The sequence below is a fragment of the Mobula birostris genome, chromosome 11, assembly GCF_030028105.1.
Source record: "Mobula birostris isolate sMobBir1 chromosome 11, sMobBir1.hap1, whole genome shotgun sequence".
In the NCBI taxonomy this organism is placed as follows: domain Eukaryota; kingdom Metazoa; phylum Chordata; class Chondrichthyes; order Myliobatiformes; family Myliobatidae; genus Mobula; species Mobula birostris.
In genome coordinates, this window is record NC_092380.1 from 60,412,766 (window position 1) to 60,435,456 (window position 22,691).

At 39.8% G+C, this 22,691-nt stretch overlaps 1 protein-coding gene and 1 long non-coding RNA gene across 7 annotated transcripts in view; one reads left to right on the top strand and one right to left on the bottom strand.

The window, feature by feature from the left end:
- The window catches only part of LOC140205105 (oxysterol-binding protein-related protein 5-like), a 139,260-nt gene that overhangs the window by 72,659 nt on the left and 43,910 nt on the right, over positions 1 to 22,691 (top strand). For 4 of the 6 annotated variants that reach the window (XM_072272292.1, XM_072272296.1, XM_072272291.1 and 1 more), the window contains exons 2-5: positions 8,785 to 8,932; positions 14,108 to 14,181; positions 17,463 to 17,543; positions 20,322 to 20,423. In XM_072272292.1, coding sequence (XP_072128393.1) covers positions 8,785 to 8,932; positions 14,108 to 14,181; positions 17,463 to 17,543; positions 20,322 to 20,423 — 405 coding nt within the window. Of the gene's footprint in view, positions 1 to 8,784; positions 8,933 to 14,107; positions 14,182 to 17,027; positions 17,120 to 17,462; positions 17,544 to 19,793; positions 20,214 to 20,321; positions 20,424 to 22,691 lie in introns of those variants that run through there. The other 2 variants (XM_072272295.1, XM_072272294.1) reach the window with 2 other exon arrangements.
- The window catches only part of LOC140205106 (uncharacterized), an 86,655-nt gene continuing 67,288 nt past the window's right edge, over positions 3,325 to 22,691 (bottom strand). The window contains exon 5 of the long non-coding RNA XR_011887756.1: positions 3,325 to 5,561. This is a non-coding gene — a long non-coding RNA (uncharacterized lncRNA). The remainder of the gene's footprint in view (positions 5,562 to 22,691) is intronic.

Sequence of the window (22,691 nt, forward strand, 5' to 3'; positions counted from 1 at the left end):
TGATTTAACTCTGAATATACAAAAGCTTTCCGCCATCCACAAGGCACAAGAAAGAATGTCTGCACTTGCCTGCATAAAGACCCAACAACACTCAAGAAGCTGAACAATATCCAGAAAGAAATAGCTGAGTTGGCACCTATCCAACACATTAAGCATTCATTTCTTTGTCACAGCACATCTCCACTGCAATTTAAACCGGCCACAAAAATGCTCAGGCTAGTTGCTTAGTCTTTTCCCACTGCACCTCCCAAACCCACCACCTCTATCTCTGGAAGGACAAGTGCAGTAGGTGCATATAAAGATCACCGCAAGTATGTTCCCGTCAAAGATGTGCAACTTCTTGTCTTGAAAATATAGTGGATTCCAGTTAATTGCGACACATGGGGACCAGTACATTTTGGTCCAATTAAATGGCTGTCCCAATTAGCCAAAGTTTCATGGAAATAGTTAAAAACATATAAGAAAAGGAAAACTACCATTTATCTAACAAATTATGTATTTAAATGAAAGACACAACGAAGTAGAAAACTGCTAATACTTCTACAGTACTATAAAACTATTTATTAGTTCCTAATTGTTATCGACAGAGGAATTCATCCAGTATGTGCTGCCATGTTCTTTTGATTGACTGTAAATGAACAAAATCAATGTAGACACCTAGTGTAGACAATGGAATGCCTTCATAGAATGCTATTAATGATTACATCTTCCAAATCTTCATTCCATTGTCACATTCAAGATGATTGTCAATACCTTCAAATTTTTGTTGAATTAGTGAAATCTTTCATTTTCACTCCTGGCTGTATACTGGCATCTCCAAGTATGAACGCTTGAAACCGCAGTGAGCAAAAGAGTCTGAATTGTCTTGCTGCTTACTTCTCACCAACAGTGACAAAAATCACTGGTTTTTTTAAAACCAAAACTCTATTTATAAACTGTTTGCTCTAAGCATGGTGTCGTCTCTAAAAGCCACACAAGAGCATGCAATTGACACTAGTTATAAATGATTCGGCAACAACCTCTTGTCCCAGTTAAGCGGTATGGTGTCCCAGGTAAATGAAGGGAATCTCAGCTATTTTCTAGATACGTTTTTCTTCTTCAAGGGTTGTCCCAAATAAGCAGTTGCCCCAATTAACCAGAATTATTTGGTTCTATATCTAAATCTTGAGCCAACTGGCACTACAGAACTGTAGGAATATCTTCTCCAGAAGTGTTGTACTAGTCAGGAAGATGTATCATACCACGTTCTCATGGATAATTTGTTCTGTGCTAGTCCTGCTGTGCCAATTACATTTGGTTCTTGGATTAAGGCAACATGCATACAATATGAAGCTGCTGGAAAGACCATAAGCTCGTTCAAATAATGAACAATTTTGGAGAAGTCCTGCAGACAACTGCTAAGATTTACAGTGGGGTTGCGGTTAGGAGAGAGGAGGAAGACAAGTTGTCTGGTTTCACCGCCCACTGTTCATAAATGAAGTTTTGGAATGAGGAGAAGTGAATTATAAGATGGAAAGGGGGTAGATATGAATGTATCATTTTCAGCTACACTTTAATTCCTGATGCTGACTGCAAAGTACTCCAAATGTGAGATTTGCCAGTATCTTCTGCTACAAACAAGCAACTTCCCCTTTATGACACTGACAAGTTCAGAGGTAGCTGTAATTAGTGCTAGCCAGTCACAGAACCTGGGCCCTTACTGGGATACAAAGGCATTGTTGGCATTGGCTGCATGTAGCAATCACTTGAATGAACAGACGGCACAGGTTTGGTGTGTTTGTCTGCATTGAGAGCAAAAGTCAGAGGTTTATAGCAAATTTTGAATCCTCAATCTATTTCTGGGATTATCTAATTTAGCTCCCTAAATTGGTACTACTGTACATTCAAGCTGTCAATCCTCTACAAAGATTAAAGAATGCATTTCTGGAATAATTCAGTCTCTCTGCATTTATTTATTTCATCCTGTTGTCCCTTTACTGTGTGAGTAATTATTATCAATATATTGGATTTTACTTCATGCTCTTGTGGGATTAGATTGTTAATGTTGTTTACGGACATTTCCAGCAGCAGCTCACTTCTTTCACAGCAGCTCAGCGTCCTGGTATCTTTTAATCCTGAAAAACCGCACTGAAAACACCACCAAGCACGCAGTTTCTGGATGTAATTGGTTTCTGAATAATCTTGTGGAAGATATCTAAATTTAAACAAATCTCTTTTTTAAAAAATTCTCTTTACTTCGCTTGCTCCTGGAACTGATGATGCAGAGATTTTAATATGCAGTTAGGATTTTCAATAATATTTTAATATCAGTAAAGCAAAGGCTGGAACTTGATCCCATAATCATTCTCTTGCATTAGGAAAAGCTGATGGGATGGTGCTGGCCTACTGCTGCACTGTCACCGTGATTAAAGACGAGATTGTTGTCCATGGCAGCGTAGTCGGATTATAGGTTCTGCCCACGGGCTGGTTCTTTCACAGACAATTCGGGCTGTGGTTGATTTAACTTGAGAAGCAGTCAGCAATGCTGAGGAGACGTTTAAGACCCAATACTTTCTGGGAGATTTTCATCACTAAATCATAGGATAACTCCAGCACAGCAAGAGGCAATTTGACCCCTCGTATTCATACTTGGTCTCAGGAGTACCATCCACTCAGTCTCTTTTCCCCCACTCCATTCCTGCAGCCAGCAAGAATAGTTTCTTTTGGAAATTACTCATCATCTCTTCTTCCAACACAAAACCCTGAAGCCAGCAAAGTTTAGGTCATTAACATATTCTGCTTTTTTTTAAAAAAAAGTTATTCATTGTTTCCTTCAAATTTATATTATCCAGTCATTGTACATCAGTTGATGTGGGCAGCTTTTCTTTTTCTACATTGTCTAAGTCTGTCATGATCTTCCAGGTGTCTGTCAACCATCCCTTCAAATTCCTTTGTTCCAAGGGGAACAACTTCAGCTTCTGTAACTTGACCTTTCAGCTGAAGCCTATCATTCCCGGAACCACTCTGATAAATGTCTACTGCAACTTCTCAAGGATCTTCATATCCTTCCTAACTTACTCTGCCAAGAGATATGCACATCTGGTGTGGCCTAACCAGAGCTTTAAGTTCAGCATGGTTTCCCTGGCTTTGCACTCAATACCTTTACTAATGAAGCCAAAGATTCCATATGATCCCAGTGCACCACTTTCGAAGATCTGTGGGCATGACTTGTAAAAATTCTGCCTTTTAATTTGTATCTATTTTCTTGGGAAACATCACTCTCTACCATTTTGCTATCTAAAAATAACCACTTAGCACAGATTTCTATGCTTTGTCTTTGACCAATTTTATTTTATCCAAACTTCTATTACATGAACATAGGTTTTATCAAATAGCCTTATACCTGCCAGTTCCTCTTCTCATCTTAGATACTTGAACCAAATCACATATTATAATGATTTTATACATAAAACCTTATAATTGTGTGCTTGTAACAAGGCTTTCATTTGTGAATGATATTAAAAATATGCCATGAAGAAGTATAATTACACAAGGTCAGTTATCATTGAGCTGTACACTTGTATGAGGAATTAGCATATACCAAATGAATTAAGGCGTTCTTACTCAGACAGCTACATATTCCATCACTGATGGTGTGGAATTAGTAACCATTCTGGATGAACTTTGATCAGTTTCTGTTGGTAGACCAGGAGTTCCCACCCTGGGATCCACAGACCCCTCTCTTAATGGTATTGGTCCATGGCACAAAAAAGGTTGGGACCCTCTGTGGTAGATTCAGGAATAGCAATGGCATTTGGAGATTATATAAAGATAGCTGGGATACCTCTTGATCTAAATCTTGGAATTCTTTTCTCAGCAACTCTGTCAGTAACTCCATCGGGACTAGCATTGTTCAAAATGATGGGCCATTAACACTTTTTCAAGACCATTTAGGAGGGGGAATAAATTCTGAGCTTCTCAGCAAGCTCAGGGGAGTGTCGTTTCATTCAGATGTATTTATTTATAGCTGAATGATAATTAAACTTGATTTCACTTGATGTGATGTTGAAAACCAGCAACCAGGAATGAATTGTGAAAATAGAAACATTGACCATGTAAGGGTCCCACTCATTCTGGGAGAATAAACCCTGCTGGAGCAGGCTGCATGTTATCTGTGGAGGCAGCTTTACTTACAGTCGTGTTTCCGCTGCTGGTCCCAGCTGCCACACTCCTATCATTGATAACCTGGGTAACAAGTTGAGGAGATTTCCATCTAGGACCGAAATGAGGTTATTTTTATGGAATTTATTTTCTTGGAACCAGTCTCCTTTTTTGTAGTTTCTAAACTGTCTTGTCGGGTTCTTTTTGCTTTCTCTCGAATTTTCATAAACTCTCTCAACTTTTTTGAGGAGTTGTGTTAGGCGTAGGTGATGGTTGGCCTGACTTAGCGATCGGGGGCACTTAGGTGGGCGTTGTACATTAAGAAATAAGGTGCAACATTTTTGTCTACTGTGTTCACAGTTAGCACTTTGTTTACAGACAGTTGAACAAGTGTAGCCTACTTTAGAGTAGATTAGTTTTTCCAGGCCTCCTCAATCTCTTGCTTCCTTTGTTCCGACATGCCATTTGATTGTGGGTGGAATGGGTTGCTGTACTCCACTTGTATGCCTGTCTGTTCACACATGAGCTTGAAAGCCTTTACCAGTGAGGGGAGACCCTCAGTCAGCAGGTATGCAGGCAGGGGTGTTAGCAGGATGGAATATGGAGATTTGGAGTGCTGTAATGGTTGCGATCTCTCTATAAGAGGTCATGGGGACTAGCCACGTATATCCTGTACCAAGAACATGACCATTGCAACATTGGTGAGACATTTTGCTATCACAAATACTCCTGAAAATATAATTACTTTATTATAATGAGTACACACAATATGCTATGCACGTAGAGCTTGCGCATCAATCTGATCGCAAACCGATATACTGTACATGTGAAATCAATGCATTGAATGGTGTGTGTGTGATGCTTTTATAGCCTTTCTGAAACCTGTCCTGCCATGCAGCATCCACTCTGCCCAGGCATTCCTGGACAAGACAGAAAACTTCTCAGCTTACATTGAGGGCAACATTTCAATTGACTTGAATTGTGAATTAAATGAACAAAAATAGACGACTTTTTTAGAAAATGGTATATGATCGAGAAATTTCATGGTGATTTTCATGATCAGCACCCCATGATCCATTGGATACACCCAAAAGCATTCAGGAAGCAAAATCTTTGTCATCCAGTGATATCGCAGGTGATATACTTGTTAGGTTTTGGATAAGGTGGGTTGCCAGAAATAAGCCTATATAATCAATTTGCCACACCTGCGTTGGTGCAGTTAGTTTTGTTTGTCTTATAGATGGTGGTCTTGTGACAGTTCCTTTGTTATTGGCCAGGCATTCTTTAAAATTTGCAACAAACCGCTTTCAGTCACTCAACATGGAATGGCACCGGTATGATGGAAGTGCTCAGCAGGTCAGGCAGCGCCAGTGGAGAGAGCAGCAAGGTGGAAGCTTTGGGTCAGTGAGCTTGCATCAGATCTGGGCAAGGAAAGAAAACAAGTGTGGTTTAATGTTTGAAGCAGGAAGGGAGGGCAAGGGCAATTTATTGATGAACACAGAACAATACAGGCCTTTCAGCCCACAATATTGTGCTGACCTTTTAACCTACTCCAAAATTAATTTTAAGACCTCCCTCACAGATAGCCATCCATTTTTCTTTCATTCAATTGCCGAAGAGTCTCTTAAATGTCTCTAATGTATCTGCTTCTACCACCACTCCCAACAGCACATTCCATGGATTTACCACTCTCTTTAAAGAAAAGTACCTCAGACATCCCTCCTATACTTGACCCCGGTCACTTTTATAAAGGGATAACATTAAAGAATGAACTAGGTTCCAGTCTGCCCTTGACATTTGTTCTCTGATCTTATAAGCTGTTGTTAAGCCATGCATTTGACCATTTTACTCAATATAGTACTGTCTTCCACAGACATCTCCACCAGTAATTTGTTTATAAACAGATGTGGAGATGGTACCAAGCCAGACTATAGGAAACAACAGTGATAAGAATTGCTGAATATGTTGGGGGGTACTGACTGGCCCCAAAGGCCTATAAACCCCCGGCATTCCGAAGTAGCCACTTCAGAATTCCTTCATCAACAACTGGAAGTATGGCACATACTGCCTGCAACTGAATAGTCGATGGTCCACAACCTGATGGGAAGTTTGTTCTGTGGAAATGCAGCGGCTCCCTCTACAGGAACCTGTCCCTGTATTCTTTTTTCCACTGGCTGTAGTCAGCCTTTTTAATAATCCTAGTGCATGTTTCAAGCATCTGTTCTCCAGGCTTCATTAGTACCTCTAGGGTTTGCTGGCGCTACCTCATGTGTTTCTGGAAGGAATACATGATATCCCCGTGCATCAGGATTAAGATGTGAGTCACCAGGTCCTATCACATAGGCATGTGGTCCCCATCCGCGGGCTTTGTTTCTATCTAAAACAGGCCAATTTACTGTCTCAAGGTATGAATTATTACTACATTGTTTGGATGGTACAAATTGTGCTGGTCTGAGTCCAGCAGGTCGAACAGTAGGGTTTGGTCTGTCTAATCTACATCCTACCCTTTGTTCTATCCCTTCATCATTCCAGTCTCTGACTTGAAGACTGAAGTATTCATCAATGTTCAATCTGAGAAGCAGTTGGGGTATTATCTCATATTTCTCATATACTATTAACACATTCATTTGCCTGTGCAACTGTTGGAAACCACAATGTCGACTATATAGTACCAGGTGGGGTGTCGTAGCACTTGTCAAGTCTCTATGAGTTTGGACTACTGCAAAATAATAATTTTTTTCTAAAATAGTACTTCTGGTATAATGTGATCACATCAGGCACCGATGTTTCCTGAGTACAAAGTTCTAAACTCAAACAAAGACCTTAAACCCCATCAGTTATAAATACTCGCACTAAAAGGAGATTATACTGCATTACCTGATCTTCAAAGACTAGTTTACTTCCCTGTTTATTCTCCACAATGAGTTTAGCTGCCCATTATTCAAGTGGTGGATCTCCTCTCTAAACCAAGGAGAAGATAATTCCAGCTAACAAAGTAGCTTAAAACACAGTCCATTTATTTGCAGTGATACACATTTAAATCCACAAACACTCTTAAAACACATTTAAAAATCATAGCGGATGTTCATCTTAAACATTTCCCAAATTACAAACTATTTCTAAAACATAAACCATTAAGCATGAAGCACTTCTTAAACATAAAGCATTAAGAATTTCTTAAACTCAAAGAATTTCTGAAACACTGGTACAATTCCTATAAACTAAAAGAAAACCGTGATGTGGACAAATAAATAATTCATCACAGAAACCGCAGATAGAAGAATGGATTTCCATTCATCCTGCATTTATTTCATGTTTCTTGTCCCATTCCTATTAAGCCTAAACTGCTCTCCACATTTATAGTTTGGGTGACTTCACAAGCATGTGATATTTCCTCAAATATCCTTTTAATACAAATGGTCTAAAAGTATTTTTAAAGATATTGAACTTAACTAGCTACCATTAATGCCGTAAAGCTGAGTACATAAAACTTCCAACTTTAAACACATCAGTTGTGAATATGCTAGATGATATTCTGCAAGCTTCCTTGAACTAGGCAACTTAAGAGTCAGCTTGTCTGCTTGAAGCAACCCAAATTAAACAACCCATTGTCTCATACTGCATCTCCAGTAGTAATAAAACAGGTGTAGTGACTTTCTTCAGATGGAGTGTCTTCAAAATACAGAGCTGGCTTCAAAGAGTTTCTATAGCTATTGGTTTTTTAACTTCAAGCTGATTATTGCTTTCCATTTACACTTAAAGAACTGAGTTGGAAGTTTACTTACATCTATTTGTGATCTTACAAGCAACAACTGTGTTTAGAAAACAAGGTTAGCAAAAAGAAAACAAGAAATTAATATTCATTACAGTTGAAAGAAGATAAATTTTCCAGACTTCAAGTTAAGTCAAACATGCTAACAGTAGGTAGAGTGTGGTAAGACATCGATGACCTTTGCGAAAACAGTTAGCTCTGCCTTTTGTCCAGGATGTTTGTAGGCAGACTTTATATCTCGTGAACCATGCTTGACCACTGTAAGTTGGAACAAGTATGCTTTAGGGAGTTGATTAGGAAGAAAGGATGTGCTGGCATTGGAGAGGTCAGAGGAGGTTCTTGAGAATGATCCTGGGATGGAAGAGTTAGGGTATGAGGAGTGCTTAATGGCTCTGGGCATGTACTCGATGAGCTTAGAAGAATGAGAACAGGATCTCATTGAAACCTATAAATATCGAAAGGCCTAGATAGAGTGGATGTATAGAGCAGGTTTCCTATAATGGGGGGGCAAGCACCAGAGGTCACGGCCTCAGAATAGCAGGGCATTCCTACAGAAATGAAATGAGGAGAAATTTCTTTAGCCAGAGGATGGAATCAATGGAATTCCCTGCCATAGACAGCTGTGGAGGCCAAGTTGATTGGTACATTCAAAACAGATAGATTCTAGATTAGTAAAGGCATCAAAGGTAATTGGTAGGATGCAAGAGAATGGGGCTGAGAGGGATAATAAATCAGCCCTGATGGAATTGTGGAATGGCCTAACTCTTCTGGTTTTTATGCCTTATGATCTAATTTGTGAAGTTGTGGTAAGAGTGATAATTTTTGTGAAATAGCCTCTAGTTGTGACTCAGTGGTACTTGTTTATTCCACAGAAAACACATGCCATGATGGAGGATCAAATGCTGCGGCGGAGGTTTTCTCTCTGCACTGGATTGGCAACACCACAGAAAATTGACCCTCGTGAATTCACCAGAAACTCGTCTTTTGGTGGATACAATGAAATATGTCCCTTAACTTCAGGTTTGTTAGATTTTACTGACTTTTGCTTCATCCTCATTATATTTGTCAGAAAAACCACAATACTGTACAGGGAAAATAAATAGGTGGAGGCATTGTAAAATAAATCATGAATATTAGTGTAAAGTACATGCAACAATGGACAAAGTTCTATGCTTGTATTAAGATAATATTGAATCATTATAATTACTTGGCTGGTGTTCACCCATTGATCCACTTAGTAGTTGTGTATGTACTTCCCAGGTAGATTATATATTGGGCATTAACATTACTCCTGAATATCCTGTGCATCCCAGTCAATGTGATGCAGTGGTACAGCACACGAGTGGGAGCTTCTCTGGCTTGAAACATGCTTTATGCTGAGTTGGTACTTTTGGAATAATTCCAGAACCACAGTCTTCAAAAGGTTGGGGGGATGGGAGAGAGAGGGAACTTTGCAAAAATTCCACAGTTTAACACTGTTTGGAATATATATACTGAATGTCAGGATTGGAGTGTTTGACATATATCCATGCTGTTTCAAAGCCACAAGTTAATAAGGGTACTGCACATGGATCTTTGTAGCAAGTTGGAGAGTTGTTTATAAAAGCAGCACAGTGTCTGGGGATACTTCTCAGTAGCTTGAGTTCTGGTTATCAACATTCCAATCACAAGACTGTCTCATATGAGTCACTCTACCACAGGAGAACAAATTGAGTAACATCTGCCATCCTTGGAACAGTGCCAGGAGCACAGGCTACCTATAAAATTAATTACTCTGAAATGCATTGTTCCAAAATTAGCAATAAAATTATCTAGTAAACAGTGGGAGATTGCAAATTTGCCTGAGATGATCAAGCAAACCGGAGGTAATTGGATGGTGTGATAATGTAGTAGTTAATTCAACCAGTATTCCAGATTCTGGATTAACAATCCAGTGAATTTGATTTCAGCTGCTCTATTGGCAATGTGAGAAGTCAGTTAAATAAGTTTGTATCACAGTGAAAGATTCTCATAAATCCCATGTAGTTCACAAATGCCCTTTTAGAAAAGAAAATCTGCCCTCCTTACTTAGTTAACCTAAATATAACTCCAGTCTTATTATGACACTGTACAGTGATTCCAGAAAACAGCCAAGTTGAAAATCGTTCATGGTGAAATTATTTTTAATAGAATAAGCATTTTAAGCAATTACAGTGGCTTCCAGTTAATTGGGCCATCAGTTAATTGGGGCAGCTTCTTATTTGGGACAACTTTTAATGAAATAAAAATAAGCGAGAAAATAGCCATTTAACTGGGACAGGAGACTGTTGTCGAACAGCTTCTAGCTGGCGACAATTGCATGCACTTTGTGGTTATTAGACGTCACACCTCACTTAGAGTGAACAATTTTTAAATAATGTCTGTTATATGTGTTTATGTTCAAAAAAACAGTGATTTTTGCCATTGATAGTTGGGTTGAATTAGCAGTAAGACAACTCAGAACTGTTTTGCTCACTGTGGTTTGAGGCATTCAGGCTTGGGGATTCATTTTCGTCAGGGCATATAGAATACATCCAAGAAACATTATAGAATCAATGAAAGACCCCATCCAATAGGGTAGACAAACAACCAATATGCAAAAAACAACAAACTGTGCCGATACAAAAGAAAATAAACAGACAAATACATACATAAGCAATAAATATCGGGAACATGAGATGAAGAGTCCTTGGAAGTGAGTCCATGGGTTGTAGGAACAGTTCAGTGATGGGGCGAGTGAAGTTATCCCCTTTGGTTCAGGAGCCTGATGGTTGAGGGGTAGTAACTGTTCCCCAACCTGCTTCCATGAGTGCTGAGACTCCTATACATTTTTCCTGATGGCAGTAGCAAGAGGAGAGCATGGCCTGGGTGTTAGGGGGTCCGTGATGATGGATGCTGCTTTCCTGTGACAGCACTCCCTGTAGATGTGCTTAACAGTGGGGAGGGCTTTACCTGTGATGGGCTAGGCCATATCCACTACTTTTTATAAGATTTTCTGTTCAGGGGCGTTGATGGTTCCATACCAGGCCATGATGCAGCCAGTCAACATCCTCTCCACCACACGTCTATAGAAGTCTGTCAAAGTTGATGATATCATGCTGTATCTTCACAAATCTCTAAGGAAGTAGAGGCACAGCCATGCTTTTTCATTATTACACTTGCGTGCTGGGCAAAGGACGGGTCCTCTGAAATGATAACACCGAGGAATTTAAAGTTGTTGACCCTCTCCACCTCTGATGCCCCAATGAGGACTGGCTCATAGACCTCTGGTTTCCTCCTCCTGAAGTCAACAATCAACTCCTTGGTCTTGAGTAAGGGATTGTTGTTATGGCATCACTCAGCCGCATTTTCAATGTCCCTCCTATATGCTGATCCATCACCAGCTTTGATTCGGCCTATGACAGTAACCTTGAAACCGGCATTGGAGCTGTGCTTAGCCACACAGTCAAACGTAAGTGTAAAGCGAGAGGAGCAAGGAGCTAAGCACACAGCCTTGTGGTGTACCTGTGCTGATAGAGATTGTGGAGGAGATGTTGTTGCCAATCCAATCTGACTGAGGATCCAATTGCACAAGGCCAAGGTCTTGAAATTTATTGCTTAGTCAGGAACTACAAAGAATTTGAAGATCTTGACAATCATCTTGAATGTTACAGTTAAAAAAAAGATTTGGATGACGCAATCATCGATGCAAGCATTGTATGAAGGCAGTCCTTTATCTGCACCAGTTGATGGCACTGATTTTGTTCATTTACAGTTATTCAAAAGAAGATGGCAGCATAGCATCTGTCAATAACTATTCGGAACTAATACCCAGTTTTATAGTGCTGTAGTAGTATTTGTAGTGTTCGCAATGAAAATTAGTTGGTGGTTTTTATACCTTTTTAACATTTTCCATAAAACTTAGGCTAATTGGGGCAGCTGTTTAATTGGGCCAAAATGTACTGGTTCCGATGTTTCCCAATTAACTGGAATACACTGTGATTTTATTCAGAATTTATTCTTAACCATGTCTGTTAAGGGGCTATTAATTATGAAAAGTAGCAAATATTCATTCTACGAGCAAATATAGTAGCACATATTCATTCTCGTATTGATTTCTGCTGAAGTGGGAATTTAACAATGAATTTACTTCTTAATAAGTTAGAAATCCACCCTCACTTGTATATCATGAATGCATCGTACTTTGGGCTGTAATTCTGAAATCAATGTGTTGATTTCAATAGAATCAAATTTTGAAAGCAGAGTAGAACGTAGAAGTTTGGCAACACTCCACATCTAGCATGTGACCAAGAACTAATTTTTAAGTCTGAACTTTTATGCTTTGTTGAGTCTCCAGATTCACTCAGCGTTGCTTGAGGAATTGAGGATTATGGAGATCTGGCATAGAGGAGAGTTGAGGCATAGAGTAGATAGGCCATGATCATATCAAATTTCAGGGCAGGCTTAAAGAAACAGGTGTCCTATGTCTGCTGCTGTTTTCTTATATTATTGTCTAAGGTGCTGGAAGCACCTTTTCAGCAGGCTACAATCATCTCAAGAAGTCATTTGTTGGTGAGACCGTGTGAGGTTTACAAAGAGCTTGGGACCTTTTGGAACTTTTCAGCAGTCTGCAATCACGACAATCTCTTAGGCACTCGGCAGGAGCAAATAAAAAGAAGTGAGGTGTAATCAGAGTGGCCATTCTTGGAGTGGGCAGTGTTAGAGAGGCCAGGCTTTGGCTCAACAGGCTTCGGCGAGAACAGGTGCAGGCTAGAACTTAAGCATGAGAAATTAGAGATGTATCAAGTGTAGGCAGGATGGTAGTTAAGGCAGTGGAATGCTCCTCCTGTGGGATGTGAGATTTCTGGGTACCTAACAGTATCCCCAATGACTACATTGCAGGTAGTGTCTCCAACTTCAGCTCCTGTCTGAGAAGGTCAAGGAACTGGAGTGGAGCTGGGTGTACTCAGGATCGTCCAGGAGGCTGAGAACCTCATAGATGAGACTTTTACTTTGGTGGTCACACCCAGAGAAAAGGTTTCACATAGTAGATGGGTGACCACCTGGAGAAGTAAGGGGAGTAAGCAATCAAAGTAAGGTACACAGGAATAATATCCTTATAGACAGATTTGCTACAAGATGGCTTTTTAGAGTAGCTGATGGTTGAGTCCACTATGGGAAAAGTAATTCTGGTTTGAGTAATTAACCAGATTTGATTAGGGAGCTTAAGGTAAAGAAACCCTAAGGAGACAATGTTCATAATAACATAGAATTCACCCTACTGTTTGAGATGGAGAAGGTAATTAAATGTATCAGTATTACAATGGAATGAAGGAAATTACAGAGGCATGAGGGAAGAGCTGGTCAAATTTGATTGGAAGGGAACATTATCAGGGATGATGGCAGAACAGCAATAGCTGGAGTTTCTGGGGGCAATTTGGAAGGTGCAGGATAGAAACATCCCAAAGAAGAAGAATTCTAAATAGAGGATGAGGCAACCATGGCTGACAAGGAAAATCAGAAACAGCATAAAAGCAAAAAAGTCGGGTATATAATATCCCAAAAAATTGTGGAAAGTTAAAGGATTGGGAAGCTTTTAAAAAACCAAAAGATGGTAACTAAAAAAACTATAAGGCGAGATAAGATGAAGTATGAAGGTAAGCTAGCCAATGATATAAAAGAGCATATAAAAAGTTTTTTCAGATATATAAAAAGAGAGGCAAGAGTAGATGTTGGATTGCTGTAAAATGATGCTGGAGAGATAGTAATGGAGGACAAAGAAATGGCAGAGAGGCGGAAGAAAGGAAATTATAGGCCAGTTGGCCTGACTTCAGTGGTTGGGAAGATGATGATTTGTAATGTGTTTGTGACAGATAATAACTCAACCTTGACAGAATGGCAGAACAGACTTGGTGGGCCAAATGGCCTAATTCTGCTCCTATGTTTTACGGTCTGATAAGAGTTTTTCTACAACCTGTCAATGTGAAACATGTAATAAGTTTGCCTGGAATAATTTCATATGGCACCTCACCATCACAATCTACTTGTACCATGTCTCTATGGCTCTTGCTTTTTCCAGTCCAGGTAAATTGAGTAAAACATTATTGATCATAGCGCATCTGGTTATTATAAGGTAATTCCTGATCTATTAGCATGGCTGCTAATGGCACAGTTTTTCTCTATTCCTACTTGCTGCAGGTAATGAAATAGAAAAGAATGGATTTTCGGCTCTGAACTATGAGGTCACTTCAACACCCATCTCCAGTAGTAAGGTAGGCACTTGACAATTCTGACACCATGGACCTTTCCCTATCAGTCAACAAGTATGGTCATGTCATGTATCCCGTGACGGGTTAAAGAACCAGCAGAAATAGAAAACACTTTGGAGTCCAGTATTGCTATTAACTAATAATATTTATTAGTAACTACGTGTAAGGGTCTTTGCCCCACTGACCCCTCCCATTGCCTAGGGTGAATAGCCGTCAACGCCGCCAACAGATCAATTGCTTTGGTGCGGATAAGGTGTGAGTCGCCCAATGATCAGCCATGACACAAATAGGAAACAATATACAAAGTGCAAGTAAAGAATTATACTTTATCGCAAATTTTTGGTGTTGGGTTAGTAGAAAGTAATAAGTAACTTATCAGTCTTGTGCACATAATATTTTAATGCATTGGCGCTCACGCCTGCGATTCCATCCACAACGTCCTTTCGAGACTCCGGCCACCCTCCGAGCCCCCGAGGTCTGGTGTCTGCCACCCGGGAACCGCTGTCCATTCCTCACACGTCTGTCCTCTCTGCTCGCCTCCCGAAAACGCCCGCGCTCCTCAACTCAGCACACATATACAAGATAACAGAACATGACTTCCATCGGCTAACAAATGAATACAATTTCCATTATCTCCCTGTATAACCCAGACATTGCAATTACAGAGAACCCCTTGCTCAGCAGTTGACATTACGAGAAGCCATTTTAATATAACACTTCAGAGAAGCCATTTGGGTAATAAGCGATCAACAGTTAACAGTCCACCTAGTATACCGAGAGCCCTACATACGCAATACAGTAATATAAATGTAGATAAATTAAATCAAACAGGTTAGCAATGATTATATATAATTAAGTAAATCAGTAAGTGTGGAAATATATATGAAAAACCAAGTTTCTTCAAGTCTAGGGGTAAAAAGATACAGTCTTACGATGATGAGTAAAGTTCAGTTCAGTTCGTGGTATTGAGTTGAGTAGTGATGGGGGGGGAGAGAGAGAGAGAGAGAGAGAGAGAGAGAGAGAGAGAGAGAGAGAGAGATTTTAGTCTTCAGGTGAGCTGACACCGTCGATCTTCCCGTTGTCCTCTGAAATCCTTTAAAAGTCACCGAATGTGACCACAACAAACGGGACCATTTTCCTGTGGTGGAGTTATCAATCCAGGCAAGGGTGGACACATGGACAACTCCCCACCGGTCACTCCCTTTTCACACTGCAAGAGCCATTGATCGAGCTGCCTGATCAATCCTCCAAAAACCCACTTTTTCTGTGGGCACAACAAAGCTCATTCAGTGTCCAAAACCATGTGTCTCAGGTCTATCATCTGACCTCCTATTTATCTCACCGTACTGAGTACCAACTATCTCTCAAATAACTCCTTCCATTTCTGCCTGTGTAAGAAATGTACATGCAGGCAATGTCCCTGGGAAGTATAAACACACTCCAGAAAAACTATAATATTGATTGTCCATCAAATAACGCCGCTCTCGGTCACCATAGCGACTTACGAGCTGCTCGGTGCTCTCTCTAACTCAGCAAAAATCCAAAAGTTACTCCCAGTTCCTCCTCGTGCCTTAAAGTGACAGTTCAAAAGTTAGTCTTCGTCTCACTCTCTCTTTTCAAAACAACATGTTGGTGTTGAATACTTCTCTCTCTCTCTTTTCTAAAGCACAGTTCATAGGGGTAATTCAGGACCCCGTCACAGTCAGCATAAAGGTTACAATTCTTGAACATGTCTGAATCAATTTTGCACATGCTCCGCACCTGAGGTTGTTAAAGGTTGACCAGGTTAGCTGTGCCAAGTTTCTCATAGACTTGAAATGTTATTGTCAAATGCTAGTTCACTTCCACATCTCAAACCAGAGAAAATCTGCAGATGCTGAAAATCTAAGCAACACACAGAAAAGGCAGAAGGAACTCAGCGTGCCAGGCAGCATCTATGGAAAAGTGTACGGTCGATGCTGTGGCCTGAAACATCGACTGTACGTTTTTCCATAGATGCTGCCTGGCCTGCAGAGTTCCTCCAACATTTTGTGTGTGTTGCTCACTTCCACATCTCAAAGGTTGTTTTTGGCCTTTTATGACATGTGCTTAGCCACTTTTTCTTTTTAAACAAACATTAAATCCTCACTACTGCCTACTGAATTCCATTTTAGATGCTCTGCTCCTCATTGTCCCATTGCTCCCACTTCTCTGCCCACCCCCAGACACCCCTCAATCCCCTCTCCTGCCTCTTTATTTTGTCTTCAGGCCTGGGGAGTACGACAAAGCAAGTACGATATAGAGACAAGGGTCATAACCCTAAATAAATGATAGTATTGTTTCCAGCCTCAATTTTCTTCATCAAACTACTCTTTCTTGGGAGCAATCACAAGCAAATCTAATGAATATTGTGAAGAAAATATTCACTTCTTTTCCAATATTAATCATTTTTAAAATTAAAACTATAATGAAATGTCAGCTAGATAAAAAGAACTTTATTAAATATTCAATGGGTTACAAAAATTAGAATTACAAAGGTTATGGAAGTTAATAGATGTTTTAGCAAATGAATGAACTAGGCATCACATGCATTCATTAAATGAAAGTCAAGAACAACTGCAGGTCCTGGATACCTGGAATAAAGACAAAGAATGCAGGAGTAGCACATACAATGCTGGAAATACTCAACAGACTAAGCAGCATTATGGTGAAAAAAACACTCAGCTTTTTGGTTCTGGAATTTTTCATAATTTCTGAAACATTAACTGTTTCTCTATCTGCAGATTCTGTCTGAAATGCACAGTTCCCACCCTCCCAGCATTTACTGTTTTTATTGATATTTAATTATCCAGAACATGAGGCTTGACACATAATTCATGTGGACTTATCTGATCTTGGTTGAACGTTGTGAAAGAGGTTTAGATGGAAACCAACAGAAGCCTCGCCCTGAATCTATCTATAAGTAAGTGAGTTTGTGGGCATAGAAGCTGACATTTGTGGTACAACAGGAAGGATGCTTGCACCTGCCCTGCTATACTGCAGCCAATTTAATATCCTGTAGACAATAGGTGCAAGAAAGCTGATGACTTGCTGCTTTTGATTGGAATCCACGGTTTCCTGCTGAAAATTTACGTCTGTTGATGCAGGGTTGCTGTGAGATCCAGACCAATACTATTTATCGTTGTACTTTTATGGTGCTCATTATTTAAATAAAAACAACTGGCTCCACTGTGGCACAGATATGATTACCAGGTTCTCACTATGGTGAAGCAACATTGATCAAGGCCCCTTCATTTCTCTTGCAGTCTGATTCCAAACTATACAATGGCTGCGACAAAGATGGGATATCTTCGATCTCTAAACTCACAAAGAAAGAAACCTTGAAGGTAAACATCATATATTCATGGACTCAGGGTCTTGGATCTCATTGGTCTTGTATTACTGTTATTTTGCCGATATCTTTATGTGCTTGCTGTCTTATATCCGTGTGACTGTGGGTACTGTGATTTGCACCTTGACCCTGACGTAGCGCTGTTTTGTTTAGCTGTGTTCACCTATGGCTGAATAACAATTAAACTTGAACTCCAGGTTACAGTGCAGCAGTAAAAGACAGTTTCTTTCATACTGCCCTCGAATCCTTGAGGTGAGCTTAGAGTTAGAGAGGATCACAGAGGGATTGGCACTTGTTGGTGGTGAGAATAAGGCTGGCAGTGTCCTCGGGGTGGCAGAGGACCGAGGAGGAAATTGGTCCACTTACTTCCATGGGGGAAAGATGCACATTGTGGGGGAGTCAGGAAGGTGAACTGGAGAAGGGATGATTGATACAGCATCAGGTAGTAGAAGCACCAAGGATGAAGTTCAGTAATTTAATTGCTCAGCAGACATCTTGGTTCAGCATTATGCTAGTTGGAACTTGTTAACTTTGAAGTGTCCGGTGGTCCTGGTTTCCATTAAAATGCTCTGAATGGAGAAAGTATTGTGTGGAAACTACATTATATCAAGCACTCACAATATAGAAACTGTGACATACTGATGGCAGGTTTGATTTCCCCTGTGACAGGAAATATCCCAGAAATAGTTGTTATTCCATTTCTAGTGCATCATGCTAGAGAGAAAAAAATTACTATGCAACTCAATTTCTAGGTGATTATTCTTATTTGGAGCATCTCCTGTCCACCCTGATGTAAAGATTGAAGCAGAACCTTCCCACATTTGAGGTTAAATATGGGGGTTGTAGAAAGGAAGATAAAGAAGCCAAATACATGATATTGAGATTATTGTTCTGATAATAGATATCAAATCAAACTAGTTGGGCTGAAAGGCCGACCTCTGTTCTGTAATTCTTTTTCTTTTGCAGCTCCGATTTGCCTCTTTTTCAGAAAAAGACTGTACAAAATGTCATAACCCAGCAACTGTGCTCAGTAGCAAGCTGAACAAACCCATTAATCAAAAATTCAAGCTGGCATTGTGGAGTTCATCCTATGGGAACTTGCAGTTCAAAGCTAGTTCAAATCCTTGCAGAGAGGCCTTGTGGTGTAACAAAGCTTTCTGTGGTGTAAGGGCATCATGGCTGGAGTGGGGCCAGAATGGGGCATGTCCACAAAGAATCTAAGAAACTCATCCACTGCTCCCTAAACTGTGTTCTTCACCTAAAATGCTCAACCCTTGCAAATACCCTAATTGTTTCTAAGTAATAACTAATAAAATATTTTGAAGTTAAAATTTAAGATGTTTTAATTTAAAAACCTGAATCACTCACAAATACTTACACTTTAATACAATTAAAATAAGTCTTAATTAACCATTTCAGTCTGTGGAAACTATTCCCTCTACTTCAGATAAATAGAGAAGCAGTTCTTGGGTCAGGTTCAACCCTGGCACGGTATAGATTTAAAGTGGTAGATAATTTCAGTAACTTTCCTAAATATATTCAGAGCTACAGTTTGTTGACTTTGTCAGCAATTACACAGGTAAATGAACTCCACCAGGAGCTCAACCAGAAGTTCGCATGGAGTTTCACTTGTGGATAGAAAAACTCCCTCAATTTTTCACATTTTTTCTCAACTGACGATGACTATTTTTTGAGCTCTAGAATCACTTGAAAATGTAAATGTCAATTGAAGCAGGAAGTTCTTCACCAGGGCTTGACCATAAAACCTGGGCTTTTCCTTCATTGCAATACTAAAGTAGTGTCTTATTTTCAGCCATTATTATTCAGATGAGAAAATGCGGTCTGCCTGTTCAGATGGCTATAAAATATCCACTTGTAAGAGAACAATTTTCCTGGTATCTCCTCTTACCCGAAGATATCTTAACCAGTCATTCATCTCATTTGTTAATTGTGGCACCTTTCGCCGGACAGATTTGCTGTTGAGTTTGTGCACCTTGTAAGTAGGATGCTGTAGATTATCTCCAGAACACTAAATGTTTTATGTAAGGCATTGCATTAAGAATACAGTTATAATTTTATAATTTTATTCATGCAGCCCCATTATTTATTATTAGATACTGTTACAATATTCACTCATCAAATGTTTCCCATTATCTCTTTATATTGAGTATCAGTGTGGATCTGTAATAATATCTCCTCCTCCTCTGACAATCCACACAGATACCTGCCTAGCCCGCTGTTCTACTCTCTCTACACTCCTGACTGTGTGGCTAGGCACAGCTCAAACACCATCTATCAATTTGCCAGTAACCCACTGCTGTTGGCAGAATCTCAAATGGTGACAAGGAAGCGTACAGAAGTGAGACAGAGTGGTGTCGCGATAACAACCTTCCACTCAACATTAGCAAGACCAAGGGATTGACTGTGGACTTAAGGAAGGGAGAGTTAGGAGAACCCACACCAGCTCTCATTGAAAGGCCAGTGGTGGACCGGGTGAAGAGCTTCAAGTTCCTGTGCATCATCAGCTCAAATATCTTGGGTCCAACACATTGATATGATCATGAAGAAGGCATGCCTGTAGGAGACTTGGTCTGCACCAAAGAGACTCAACAAATTTGTACAGATGTACGGTGGAGAGCATTTTGATTGGTTACATCACAGCCGGGTATGGGGGCACAAATATCACAACATATGTCAGTGATGATAAACCTGATTCTGAGTGTATTGTTCAGTGCTTCATTTGCCAGTCAGAATAATTCTGTATTTTAAATAGGTTCAGAAGAAAAATTACAGACAGGAGAAGAAGAGAGCCAGTAAGGAGATGTTCAGTGCTTTAAAAGACCCTGCCGTGGTGGTAATGGAGGACTGGCTGAAGGTAAATCACATAATCCTGTTGGTGTTCTAATCTAGCACATTGATGTTAATTGATTGTGAATCCAAACAATGGCTGGTAATATACACAGAAGCTAGTTAAATATATTCAGGTAAACTGTTGATAAACAATTTAACAATCAATTCACAGTTAACTTGGACCATGTGTATTCACTCCTTCAAAAGCACAGTCTAGGCCAGGGGTTTCTAAACTTTTTTATTCCATGGACCGATATCATTAAGTAAGGCGTCCGTGGACGCCAGGCCTAGGCAATGTTTTTTAAGATCATATCATTTAATATAATTGTAACCTTTCCTGTTCAACGTCTTTAATACCTGTAAAACTGTAAAGAAGACAAGACAGCAGCTATATCTCATTAGGAGTTTCAGGATATATATTTTGTCATCTAAAACACTCAAAAACATCTACAGAAGTACTGTGGAGATCATTCTGACAGGTTGTATCACTGTCTGGTATGGGGGCGGGGGGGGGGGGGGGCCGGGTGGTAGGGTTGCTACCGCACAGGTTCGAAAGAAGCTGCAGAGAGTTGTAAAGTTAGTCAGCTCCATCATGGGTGCCAGCCTCTGTAGTATCCAAGACATCTTCCAGGAGTGGTGTCTCAGAAAGGTGACGTCCATTATTAAGAACTCTCATCACCCGGGGCATGCCCTCTTCTCATTGTTACCATCAGGAAGGAGGTACAGAAGCCTGAAGGTGCAGACTCAACAATTCAGGAACAGTTTCTTGCCCTCTGCCATCCGATTTCAAAATGGACATTGAGCCCATGAACATAACCTCACTTTTTATATTATTTCTATGTTTGCACAATTATTTTAAATTTAACTACATATATATAGACTTACTGCTATTATTATTTCTGTTTTTTGCACTATATATATATATATATATATATATATATATATATATATATATATATATATACACATACACACACACACTGCACACTGTATACACTGGTTGACCACCGATTTTCCAGTACTCTTGGTTCCTGAGCCTTGCCAGATTAATGTTTTTGCCAGATTAAAGGAGGTCACATAATAATAATGGCAAAAATGGACTGCAGAAGCTTATAAAGGATTATTAATTTAAAAAAATTAAATGTAAATTTATTAATTACTGTACTTATAAAGAATGTTATCTTTTTAAACATTTCACCCAGGTGAAGTTACTTCATGTGCTTTGATCTCTCCATGTGAAATTTTTCTTGCATCAAATAAAAATTCATTAGCTCTTGTTCTGTCATGAAGGTACATTTCTCTAACCCTTTGATCAAATCACCCAACAACTCGATTAACTCATCATTGGTAACTTTCAGTTTCATCATCATTGCTGCCATCTTCATTACTTGCAGTGTTTTAATCAGCATTCAGAACACTGTCTATAATCTCTGAGTCCGTAAGGTGATGCACAACAGGTGTTTCATCGTCAACAATCATCAACTCACAAAGATTTTTTTCATTAAGACTACTTGCTATATCTTTGAAAGCTGGTCCTGTAACACTTTATGCATACGCAAGCAAATCATGAACAACTACTGTCTCCTTTGGTACACAAAATCCCCTATCCACTCTACTAGTTACATCCTCAAAAAATTCTATGAGATTCGTCAGACATGATTTTCCTTTCACAAATCCATGCTGACTTTGTCCGATGATTTCACCGCTTTCCAAATGTGCTGTCATCACATCTTTGATAACTGTCTCTAGCATTTTCCCCACCACCGATGTCAGGCTAACCGGTCTATAATTCCCCGGTTTCTCTCTCCCTCCGTTTTTAAAAAGTGAGGTTACATTAGCCACCCTCCAATCCTCAGGAACTAGTCCAGAATCTAAAGAGTTTTGAAAAATTATCACTAATGCATCCACTATTTCTTGGGCTACTTCCTTAAGCACTCTGGGATGCAGACCATCTGGCTCTGGGGATTTATCTGCCTTTAATCCCTTCAATTTACCTAACACCACTTCCCTACTAACATGTATTTCCCTCAGTTCCTCCATCTCACTAGACCTTCTGCCCCCTACTATTTCCAGAAGATTATTTATGTCCTCCTTAGTGAAGACAGAACCAAAGTTGTTATTCAATTGGTCTGCCATGTCCTTGTTCCCCATAATCAATTCACCTGTTTCTGTCTGCAGGGGACCTACATTTGTCTTAACCAATCTTTTTCTTTTCACATATCTATAAAAGCTTTTACAGTCAGTTTTTATGTTCCCTGCCAGTTTTCTCTCATAGCCTTTTTTCCCTTTCCTA